This window comes from Sphaerodactylus townsendi, linkage group LG15 (assembly GCF_021028975.2).
Source record: "Sphaerodactylus townsendi isolate TG3544 linkage group LG15, MPM_Stown_v2.3, whole genome shotgun sequence".
In the NCBI taxonomy this organism is placed as follows: Eukaryota; Metazoa; Chordata; class Lepidosauria; order Squamata; family Sphaerodactylidae; genus Sphaerodactylus; species Sphaerodactylus townsendi.
The window spans coordinates 22,043,817-22,055,957 of NC_059439.1; the positions used below are offsets into that span (position 1 = coordinate 22,043,817).

General features: G+C 43.5%; 3 protein-coding genes across 3 annotated transcripts in view; 2 read left to right on the plus strand and 1 right to left on the minus strand.

Annotated features, from left to right (window-relative positions):
* LOC125444579 (olfactory receptor 1019-like) overlaps positions 1-12,141 on the plus strand; it is a 118,379-nt gene that overhangs the window by 61,110 nt on the left and 45,128 nt on the right. The gene's annotated exons all lie outside the window — the stretch shown is intronic.
* Positions 4,754-5,680, minus strand: LOC125444066 (olfactory receptor 14A16-like). Its single transcript, XM_048516503.1, has one exon. It carries the CDS (start codon positions 5,678-5,680, stop codon positions 4,754-4,756), a length of 927 nt encoding a protein of 308 aa, XP_048372460.1.
* Positions 9,978-10,904, plus strand: LOC125444067 (olfactory receptor 14C36-like). Its single transcript, XM_048516504.1, has one exon. It carries the CDS (start codon positions 9,978-9,980, stop codon positions 10,902-10,904), a length of 927 nt encoding a protein of 308 aa, XP_048372461.1.

The window sequence follows — 12,141 nt, forward strand, 5'->3', positions numbered from 1 at the left end:
ATTATTATTATTATTATTATTATTATTATTATTATTATTATTATTTATAAACCGCCCTCCCCCGAAGGGCTCAGGGCGGTGAACAAACAAATAGATAGAGCACAATAAAATCAGTAATCATTAAATAACGGCTCTATACATATTTAAAATCAACCCCATTAAAATGCAGCGTTCTAACATCAGGTAAAGTAATGGCATCCTACTAATAGATCCCCTAAAAAGGGGGGAGGGGAAGAAGAGAAGAGGGACAGCAGGGTCCACAGATGTTAAAAGGGGGGGGCATCAACGGCCAGCCTCTCCAAAGGCCTGGTGGAACAACTCTGTCTTGCAGGCCCTGCGGAAATCATTAAGATCCCGCAGGGCCCGCATAGCTGGAGGTAGAGTGTTCCACCAGGCAGGGGCCAGAGCTGTAAAGGCTCTGGCCCGGGTGGAGGCTAGCCGCATCATTGAGGGGCCAGGGATCACCAGTAGGTTGGCCTCTGCTGAACGCAGAGGTCGATTTGGGACATATGGGGCAAGACGGTCCCTGAAGTAATGAGGAGGTCCCAGGTCAGCAAGGCCTTAAAGGTCAATACCAACACCTTGAAGATGATTCGGAATTCAACCGGTAACCAGTGCAGGCGGCGCAACACAGGTGAAATATGATCTCTGGCGGCACCTCCTGTGAGCAGGCGGGCCGCCGCATTCTGGACCAGTTTTAATTTCTGAATCAATCTCAAGGGAAGGCCTGTGTAGAGCGAGTTGCAATAGTCTAGCCTGGAGGTGACCGTTGTATGGATCACAGTAGCCAGATCCGTTTGGGAGAGGAAGGGGGCCAGCAGTCGGGCTTGCCGGAGATGAAAAAACGCAACCAGGGTTACATGGGCCACCTGGGTCTCCATTGAAAGAGATGAATCCAGGTGGACCCCCAGGCTGCGGATGGAGGAGGCCGGTGCCAATGTAACCCCCTCCCACACCGGCGGCTGGAAATCCCCAACCCCTCCCCCCCGGCCCAGCCAGAGGATCTCCGTCTTCGATGGATTCAGTTTTAACCTGCTCTGCTTCAACCAACCAGCGACCGCCTCCAAGCAATGCTGGAGAGCTACAGGGGCAATGACCGTTCCCCCCTCCATCAACAGAATGAGCTGAGTGTCATCAGCATATTGATGACAGGTCAGCCCAAAGCTCCATACTAACTGAGCAAGGGGTCGCATATAGATGTTAAATAACAGCGGGGACAACAGCGCTCCCTGAGGTACACCACACTGAAGTGGGCACTTTCGGGAGGCTGAGTCCCCGCACCACACTTGCTGGGTCCGGTCCCGGAGAAACGAGGCAATCCACTGAAGGACAGTGTGTGTCATTTTTGGTTGCATGCAATGGAATCATTTCCATTGAGTGTCTTATTATCACTGCGGATTCATCCAGCAATCCCAGGGGCATAATGCCCATTGGGCAAGGTGGGCAGCTGCCCAGGGCACCACCTTGTGGGGGGCATCAAAATGCAGGGTTCGTTTTTGGGTATTTTTAGTGGTTTTCCATTTTTGGCCTGCAGGGGGTGCAGTTTTTAAGCTAGTGGCACCAGCATTTCAGCGTATCATCAGGAGACTGTCCTTATGCTACCCCCCCCAGGTTTGGTGAAGTTTGGTTTGGGGGGGCAAAGTTATGGACCCTCAAATCTGTAGCCCCCATCTCCTATTAGCTCCCATTGGAAACAATGGGGGATGGGGCACCCCTTTTGGGAGTCCATAACTTTGGACTCCTTGAACCAAACCTCACGAAACCTGGGGGGTAGCATAAGGACAGTCTCCTGATGATACGCTGAAATTGTGGTGCTGATATGTCTAAAATTGCACCCCCTGCAGGCACCAATATCTTGGTGCAAAAAAAAATTGGTTGTGCTGGAGTGGCTGCCCATGGGGGGATGGGCATCCAACTCAGGCTTTGCCCAGGGCTACAGTTTGCCTCGTTACGCCCCTGAGCAATTCTAATTTAATAGGGGAAGAGGACAGATAAAACAGGTGCTTCTTAAATCAAAATGTAATCACGTTCCCTAATTTGTTCTGTTTTAAAGATAAAGCTCATATGACGCTACATAGGAGACTGTCTCATACAGGATGAATTACCGCTGATTTTTTTAAATGCACATTTGAAGCATTTTACAGCTTGTACTCAGAAAGAAAGCAAGGAACCCACTTACCAATTATTTGCTTTCCTCTTCCACTGGAAGACTGGTCAGACAAAACTACTATGGATTTGTTGCAACTTCCACAAGCCCAGACAGAATTTTAAATGTGTACTCGATATTTCTCCATATTTTCAAGTATTGTGTATTGACTGGATGTTTCACTGCTTTTCAGAATAAATCTCAGGGAGGAAAGTCTCTTGCATATTTTATATGTGAGATGTAAACTGTTGGATGAAGAATATTTATGTAAGCCAAACTTGATGAACCCTTGGGATTTCCTCTTTATGGTATTGATTAGACTGTGGGGCTCCATCCTCCAGAAATTCCCTGAAGAACCACGTCATGTGCACTAGCTCAGGGACTGCATCGTTTCCTGGATTTTTTTAATTGGCTTTGGAACTACATTTATTGTTTTTTGTGAACTGTTGTTAGCGTCCATGATCTGGATAAAAATGAAATAGTGAATCTAGGGCTGCCAGCCTCCAGTTAGTGTCTGGAGATTTCCGGACATTAAAACTGACCCCCAAACTACAGTGGTCAAGTCTGTTGACATGGAAGCCTATTGCCACACTGGGGGTAAAGAAATATCCAAAACTCTACCATTAATTTCTTGGTATGATAGACATCCTAGAGTCATGAATTAGTGCAAGGGTATTTATTTATTTATTTATTTTCTTAGATTTTTATACCGCCCCATCCCCGAAGATCCCCGAAGGGCTCTGGGCGGTGAGAGGGATGCCTATATTAAATCAAGGTCTCTGATATCAATGTCGGAACTGAGCTTCATGCGTGGATCCAATTCCATTCACCAAGAATCTCATAGTTGCTTTGGTATGCTAGCCTTCAATTGCAATAAATCAATCAGCAACCATGTTTGTTCTATTCTTTCTTCAAGCAGATCAATATAGCTTGTGTTTAGTTAAGGTCTGAATGAGGGTCCACACTGTCTTATCACAGAACATACAATTAGGTATACTCATGGTGACACATTATAATATTATAGGCAGTTTATTTGAACACAGTATAAGTAAAGACCCCCCCCCCCGCATTGACAAGAGGTGGACTCTTCAGCCAAGAGGGGGGTGACCCTGCCAATAGTCCATCTGAACCCAGGCAACAAAGTGCACTGATAGGAAATTATCTTGTCTCTGTGTGTGGATGTCTGTAACTTTGTTCTCTGGTGCCATTGTCTAATTCTTCTTCTACAAAGAATTACAAAATAAATAAAATATGGAATTCACAAGAAAACATGGGGGGGGGGACGGGAAAGCGGCGTCTTCAGCGTGGGAGGTGGAAAGCGGAGCCTTCACGCTGCTCAGGGCTGCACAGGACTGCCTGTGTGAACAGCTCTCCAGGAACCGGTGTTTTCTGTCCCTGGGCCGCTGTTTTTGGCCCCGTGTGGAAAGGGCCTTTGTCTCATATTCTTTTGGGCTGTGAAATCAACAAAGATCTGTGTTATCTATTGATTAAACCTCTGTTATCATCAAGAAATATTCATCATCCTACACACACAGTCCTGAACAATCGTAACCCTGAAATTACAATTGCAGTCACCATTTTCTGGCATTTATTCTCAAGAGACAATGATTACATTGATTGATTGATTGATTGATTGATTGATTGATTGATTAACCCAGAATTTCCACCCCACCCCCCTCCCTGGGTTTTTCAGGTTATTGTACTTTGTCTGTCTGTATTAGATCCTGCCAATAAAGGCATGAAATGAAATGAATGATAGAACTCTGTTGCTTTTGGGAACTCTTTGATACTATTTGTTTCTGGTGTGATCTTTTAACGTAGAATGAAAATTCTGATGTGATAGCCAGAAATGAAATACTTTATCTGACCGAAGAAGAATACGGAAACAATGAATGCGTCTGAATGTATGAATATTGGTCGTATTGATCCATCTAGCCCAAAATGGAAATTCCAAAATATTTCAAGCGATACACAGATAAATTATGCTAACTGCATAATGTTCTGGAGTCCCCTGCAACATGTTTCAGACCATAGAACAACTTGTAGTACTGATCCCACAAACTGCAGTTCACTCAAGACTTTTAAAAATATTTTGGCAGAAATCAGCTGTCCATTGGTGAAGTTCACTAGACTTTCCCAGAGACGAACTTAGTATTAATTTAGGAAAATTTGTGCCACATCTTCAGAGTCCTGCTTGACTTTTATGCTAGAATTCATATTGCCCCTTATGTACATGGTAATGGTTTGAACACTCCAAAAATCCTGAGACTTAGGCTCATTCTGCACATGCAGAATAATGCACTTTCAAACTGCTTTTAGTGCTCTTTGAAGCTGTGCGGAATGGCAAAATCCACTTGCAAACAGTTGTGAAAGTGGTTTGAAAACACATTATTTTGCATGTGCAGAAGGGGCCTTATAAAAGTCCAAAAGAATTTAAGTTGAAATTTTAAAAATACAGATGAAACGTCCATGATATACTACATAAACATTGCATAGATGCCAAACAGGTTAGCACTGCTGAGTGGAAAGCCAAGTTCCATTGTTAGATGACAGAAGGTCATATTTCTCCAATACTGCAAACCATTTTGAAAAAACTCTTTGAGGCTATCATATTGAATTCAAAAATTTCCTCTTCCTCAGAGCTTCTTGGATGTCTTTGTTTCTTAGAGTATAAATGATAGGATTCATAAGTGGGGGTAAAACTGCATACAAAACAGCAGCTAACATGTCCACAGATGGTGACAGCATCTCCTGAGGTCTCATGTAAGTAAACATGACAGTAAAAACAAAAAGAGAAAACATGGTCAAGTGTGGGATGCAGGTAGAGAAAGCTTTATACTTCCCCTGGCCTGACTGGATCTTGAACACAGCAGAGAAGATGTAACTGTAGGAAACCAATATGAACACAGAGCAGAAAAAACCCACAGTAAGAACACAGACAGAAGTGAAGATCTCATTGAACTTGGTATCAGTGCAAGATATCTTCAACAACTGTGGGATATCACAGAAATATTGTTCAACTACGCTGGACCAGCAGAACTGTAGCCGGAATGTGTTTGCTGTTTGTATTATTCCATTGATTACACTCAAGACCAGCGCAGCAGATGCCATTTGGAAGCAGGAATCCCAGTTCATGATCAGCATGTACTGTAGGGGATGGCAGATTGCCACATAGCGGTCATAAGCCATGACAGTGAGCAGGGCAACTTCTGCGGTAGTGCATGCAACAACAACGAAAAGTTGGCCGACGCATCCCCAGAAAGAAATCCGGTTGTCATTCATAAAGGAATTAGCCATGGATTTGGGAACCGTGGAAGAGATGAAGCAGGCATCTACTAATGACAAGACAGCCAGGAAAAAATACATGGGGGTATGAAGGTGATGAACCAGGACCACAGTTACGATGATGAGAAAATTTCCCATCAGGGTTGTTAAGTAGAGAACGAGAAATGCCATAAAATGTAAAACCTGTAGCTCTCGCATATCAGAGAATCCTTGGAGGATGAATTCAGTCACAGCTGTTTGGTTTACCATGTGTTCCTCTGTGCAAAATTCTGTGGACAAAAAGGTATAAAAGGGGGTTTACTATGGTTTGTACTTTTTTGTTTCCATGATGCAACTACTGGGTGCAACCTTCAGAAGTCTATTTAAGAAGGCAACTAAAAAGCTATGTGTTGTCAGAAGTAGACACAAAGTGAGAAATTGAGATGTCCAGTTGCAAATGTGTGGTTTGTTGCTTGTCCCAGTATCCTCAGTATATATTTGCAATGTGTAAAAATGTGAAGTTCTCCCCTACAATTTGAAAAGCACAAGATCAGGCAGCAGATTGAAACTAGTAAAAAGTCATCATGAATATCCCCCCCGCCCCTAAATTCAATTATGAATGCAATACCTATCTTTTTCAAGGTATCCCAAAAACTTGAGCAGCAGACAAAATATCTCTGACTCAGTATTTGATGCTTAAGAGGATTGTAGGAAGGGTTATTAGGGGAGAGAAGGCAGAATGGATACCTAATACTTTGACATCCACAGCTTTCCCTCCACAACTTTCCCCAGACACTGTCCCCCATTTTATACCTTACCCAAGCTCCAAGGCAGAAAAGTGCTTTGTGAACACAAAAAACGAAGGCCCCTTCCACACACGCAAAATAATGCATTTTCAAACCACTTTCACAACTGTTTGCAAGTGGATTTTGCTATTCCGCACAGCTTCAAAGAGCACTGAAAGCAGTTTGAAAGTGCATTATTCTGCATGTGCGAAATGAGCCGAAGTCAGCCTCCCAAGACACAGAACATGCCTTTAAAAGTTCTCATGATTTTTAACTTGCACCACACCACATTTCATAACCTCTAGATTTTGTGGGCCGCCTGATACTATTCCTTTCTGGATCCATCTTTCTATGCAGAACTGAGGCCCCTTCCGCACATGCAGAATAATTTCAATCCACTTTCAGTGCAATTTGCAGCTGTGTGGAATAGCCAAATCCACTTGCAAACAATTATGAAAGTGAATTGAAAGTGCATTATTCTGCATGTGCGGAAGGGGCCTAAGATTCTTATGTGCTAGCCAGAAATAAAACACCTTATCTGACCAGATACTTTTCACAGAAAAACCTAATAAGATTACTGACCTGTTCACTTGCTGCATTTAGAATGACTAGACTTAGTTGTGAGAAGATATGGTTTAGCTGCATAGATGAGATGGCCTCATTTCTTCTTGTCTGGGTTTCCATTATCTGTTTTCCATAAATCCACATGAGTATGTGTCCCAGAGGGAGAAAATGAAACGTCTCTTGAATAAACTTGAGAAAAGCCATCTGGGATCTGTTGATAATACAGTCCCTTTAGTGATGTTCCAAGCACCTTCTTCAAAACAAGATTAATTTGAAGGAAGAGAACCTATGCCAAGATCAGGTCAGGCCAATGGTCTGGTGCAGGAGAGTAAAACCCTATGCGCCTGCTTAACATAGCTGTCAAACTGTATAGTAAACATCCCTTGGACAAACTAGAGGACTGGGAAGCCTTGAATTGTACTATATAACCCTATCAGTCTGGCTTTAAAAAGGGCCAAAGTACTGTAGAGTATTCAACCTTATATCAACTAGCTGCTCTAGGCATAAGTGAACATACCAAAGCCCTCTTCATGTCCTTTTTAGACTGGCAGAGGCATTTGATTCTGTAGAAATTGTCTTTGGGCAATAAGAATTACACATAGACACTATGGCCAAGATCCCCTGACTAAAGCAATTTCAGTCATCAAGGGTATAAAGCAAGGATGTGTACAGACTCCCATGGTCTTCAAGTTGTATTTAAATAAAATGGTTGCAAAATTATATGCCCAGAGTTTACTAGTCCTTCTCTGGGTTATCCCTCAGCCTGGTGTAGAAGTTAACAGCAGTGGACTCTAATCTGGAGGACAGGGTTGGATTCCCTACTCCTCCACATGAGTTGCAGACTATTTTCTTCTTAACTGGATTTGTTTCTGTGTTCCTACACATGAAGGCTGCTGGGTGATCTTGGGTGCTAGTCACAGTTCTTTCTGAACTCTCTCAGCCCCACCTACCTCAGGAAGTGTCTGTTGAGGGAAGAGAAAAAGATGGAGTTTGTAAGCCTCCTTGAGACTCCTTACAGGATAGAAAAGGGGGTATAAATACAAACTGTTCTCTTCTTCTTTTCTTCTCCATCTTACTATTGGCAGATGACACCCCTTTAGTGTATGCAACAAACACTTAATAAAAGTTCTGACTGCCATCTTATGTTTAATAAACAGACTATGTTTACACAGTGGTTTGTCAGACCCCTGGAACAAAACATTCATTAGTTCATTCATTAGTTCATTCGGTTGTTCATTCATTCGTTAGTTCATTCATTCAGTGTATTTTTATCCCACTCTTTTTCCAAGGAGCTCAGAATAACTTACACAGTTCTCTCCTCCTCCATTTTATTTTCTTATCACCTCAACTAGGTTAGGCTTAGAGTGAATAATTAGTACAAGGTCAGCAAATATATTTCATAGAACAGAGAGATATGAATGCAGGTCTCCCTCAGCCCTAATCTGACATTTAACCATTGGTAGAATGATGAGAGCAGCATGCATGTATTTGTTGGAATTTTAATTGGTACTTCTCCTCTTAAATTGTTGACCCCTCTATGGGTTTACTTTAGAGTTTCTAATAATTTTTGAACAGACATGACGTCATTTCCAGGTTTAGCACGAAGGTGATACAACACTGGTTATTTTTATTTGTTTCCTTCTGCCAGCTGTTAGAGTGTTGGTTGGCAAAGGGAGATTGGGGCAGATCTCCTCACCCCAGTGGGCAAATAGCATGCCTAGATGCCAAGGGTGCCTGGCATTATAATTATTGGTCAGCCCAAGATTCCCTTTCCCAAAGATACCCTAAAAAGGAAACAAGGAAACACTAGAGCATTAGAGGAGTTGGCAGATTTGTGAGGGAGAGTCTATTCACACCTACTGGTGTTTGTCACTGACAGCGCAGATCTTAGCAGCAACTTTCAGTGCTCAAAGAAGGTTTTTGGAATATCCTTGGAGAAACCAGGGCATTACAGTCTCCTGTGTCATAAGCTGTTTTAATTATTCCCTCTGGGTCTACATTGCTATAAACGTGGAAATTGGAAAACAGATCCTTGAAACATTTACAAAAGAACTGATGAAGCAATGTCCTCTATATAGCTATATTCTCTATCTTCTCCCAGCACAACACCCTTTTTATGTCCAAGTCCAGAAAATAGTGACGAGGTCAGTAGCTTTATTGTTTTGTTCTGTGAAGTGTATCGGGTTTGGTGGGTGTTCTATTTCTGTCTAACAAAACAGGATCTGCCTAGTACATTTCTGTCTACCATATCAGAACTAAGTATTGTCGAAGGTTTTCATGGCTGGAATCACTGGGGGCCAGAAACATCCCATATCAGAACTAGTTTTCAAACTGTGCAGCATACTATAAAGCTGAGTATGTACGATTCATTTCATTGATTTCTGCAGTCAAGGATTACAAGGCAAAAGAAGAACTATCAGTCGTATTTCCCATCTAATTTAAATCCAGAGGTGGGCATTTACAGGAGACAGTGAATGGGAAGAAATCCTTCTTTTTGATCTCAGAGCATGCTTGGAGGACAAGAAATGACTGGGAACTATACTGGGAAGATAATAGTGATGCCTGGGACAGAGTCCAGAAGTTCATCATCAGTCCCAAATCCACATCCCCTTTAAATGCCAAATACTGAACTGGGAGTCTTAAATTTCTTGTTCAAGGCTAGTCCTGTTGTGCTTGGCATCATGAAAAAAGTGACATTATAGCTACACTTAAATGAGAAGGTTTTTTAGTGGAGGGAGGGGACAGCCATGATGCTTGCTGTCTGGTTGAAATATGATTCTCTGTTTTTCTTGAATTTCATGGATTTATGCATTGCTTGAATGCACTGTGAATCTATGCTGAAGAAACTGGTGCAGGCTGCAAGGTTTCCAAGTGCATGTTCATTGTATATATGCAAGCACAACTCCTTCCCTTCTCTCTTCGCACAAACATTTGACAAATGTGAATGTTTCTTTACTTTTGAGCACATTTCTCTATGGCCCCTTCCGCACACGCAAAATAATGTGTTTTCAAACCACTTTCACAACTGTTTGCAAGTGGATTTTGCTGTTCCGCACAGCTTCAAAGAGCACTGAAAGCAGTTTGAAAGTGCATTATTCTGCATGTGCGGAATGAGCCTAAGTGTCTTGATCAATCTGTCATGGAAGAGAGACAGAAAGAGACAGAAAGATGAACATTTATTTCCTTACTCTCCACAGAATTTTCTTCTACCAAAACAAATGGTAAACAAAACGGTCGTGACAGAATTCATCCTTGAAGGATTCTCTGATCAGCGAGAGCTACAGATTTTGCATTTTATGGTGTTTCTCTCCCTCTACTTAGCTACCCTGACGGGAAATCTTTTCATCATCACCTCCGTGGCACTGTTTCCTCATCTTCATACCCCCATGTACTTTTTCCTGGCTGTCTTGTCATCAGTAGATGTTTGCTTCATCTCTACTACTGTCCCGACATCGATGGTCAATTCCCTGATGAATAACAATAAGATTTCTTTTGCAGGATGTGTCAGCCAAGTTCTCCTTGTTGTTGCATGTGCCAGTGCAGAAATTACCCTGCTCACTATCATGGCTTATGACCGCTACGTCGCGATCTGCCATCCCCTACAGTACATGCTGATCATGAACTGGGATGCCTGCTTCCAAATGGCAGCTGCTGCGTTGATCTTCAGTTTATTGAATGGAGTAACGCAAACAGCAAACACATTTTGGCGACAGTTCTGCTGGTCCAATGTAGTTGAACAATATTTCTGTGATGTTCCTCAGTTATTAAGGATATCTTGCGCTGATACCAAGTTCAATGAGATCTTCAATTCAGTCGGAGTTCTTATAATAGGGGCAGTTTGCTCTGTGTTCATATTGGTTTCCTACAGTTACATCTTCTCTGCTGTGTTCAAGATCCAGTCAGGCCAGGGAAAATATAAAGCTTTCTCTACCTGCATCCCACACTTGACCATGTTTTCGCTTTTTGTTTTTACTATCATGCTTACTTACATGATGCCTCAGGAGATGTTGTCTTCATATATGAACTTGCTTTCGGCTGTTTTGTACGCTGTTTTGCCCCCACTCATGAATCCTATCATTTATAGCCTGAGAAACAGAGACATTCAAGTGGCACTGAGGAAGATAATGTGTCAAAATGCCATGTGATAACCTCAAAGAGTTTCTTCCAGAAGTTGCAGCATTGAAGTGAAGGTGACCATCTTCCACTTTTTTCCTCTTTATTTTACCTGTATCGTCTTATATGCCAATAAAGGCTTGGTGCTACCTCTTAAAAATGAGACTTTGATTATGGACATTGCTTTTTTAAATGTACACATTGAAATGCTTGAATACTTCCTTGCTCCATGTTGCTTGTACATAGGGGCTTCTACTAATCTGAGCCAGCATGGATGATTTCCCATCATGTTTACTCCTACAACACCCACAATTTTACTGAAGCCAATGGCCAGTTTTTAATCAACTTGCTTTATTTTCCAATGAGCTATGCCTGCCATGAACTGACAATGTTAGCTGTATTTGATTAGTAAATGGGGGTGGGTGGTTTTTAAAGGTAACCTGGGCCATGATATTAAGTTTCCCATAATTCTTGCCACTGGAACTCCAATCATTAGCACTGATCTTTTGGCCAGGTTTGAAACCCAAAACTTTATTTTCTGGCGCAAACAGAGGATTTGATCTTCCAGTGCAAAAAGTAGTTCTAATCTAGACATTACATGACCATGATATTCCATTTCCTTTTCGGCACTTCCTTTTTGACAGTTCTCATTATCATCCTGAATCCCGCAACCCATTTTGAAGCCCCTAGCCTTACTTTCTGATGAGTTATGACTCCTACAGTCAATCTTAGGCCATTTCCGCAAGGGCATTTAATGGCGGCCTGGAGACGGCAAAAACGCCGTCTCCAGGCTGCCATTCGCACAGGGGGCGCAGCTGCATCGCAGCCGCGTCGCCCTCGCGCCGCCCGACCGCCGCGAAGCCGGCGTTTCCCCAGAGCTCTTGGAAGCGCTCTTGTTGGGCAAATGCCACCTCGAAGCCGCTGCCGAGCGAACGGCAGCGGCTTCGAGACGCCTCCCCCACTCGGCACTTACCTTGTCCCCGGGCCTCCGCCGCGTCGCCGAGGCCTGGGGACATGCCCCCTGCCCTGCTCCGCTGGAGCAGGTGCGCAGGGCCAGGGGGCGTGTCCCCAGGCCTTGGCGACGCGCCGGAGGCCTGGGGACATGCCGGGTTGGCCGGGCACGGCGCTCCGCGGCGCCGGCTGCCCGGCTCTTTCCAGGACCGTCCGTGCGGACGGTCCCAGCGTCGTGGGGTCAGCGTCGGAAACGCCGACCCGGCCGCTTCCGCATTCGTGCGGAAACGGCCTTAGCTTCCACTGCAGATGGCTGGT

Excerpts from the sequence above, each read along its gene's own strand:
- LOC125444066 (XM_048516503.1), bottom strand. The coding sequence starts at position 5,680 with ATGGTAAACCAAACAGCTGTGACTGAATTCATCCTCCAAGGATTCTCT.
- LOC125444067 (XM_048516504.1), top strand. The coding sequence starts at position 9,978 with ATGGTAAACAAAACGGTCGTGACAGAATTCATCCTTGAAGGATTCTCT.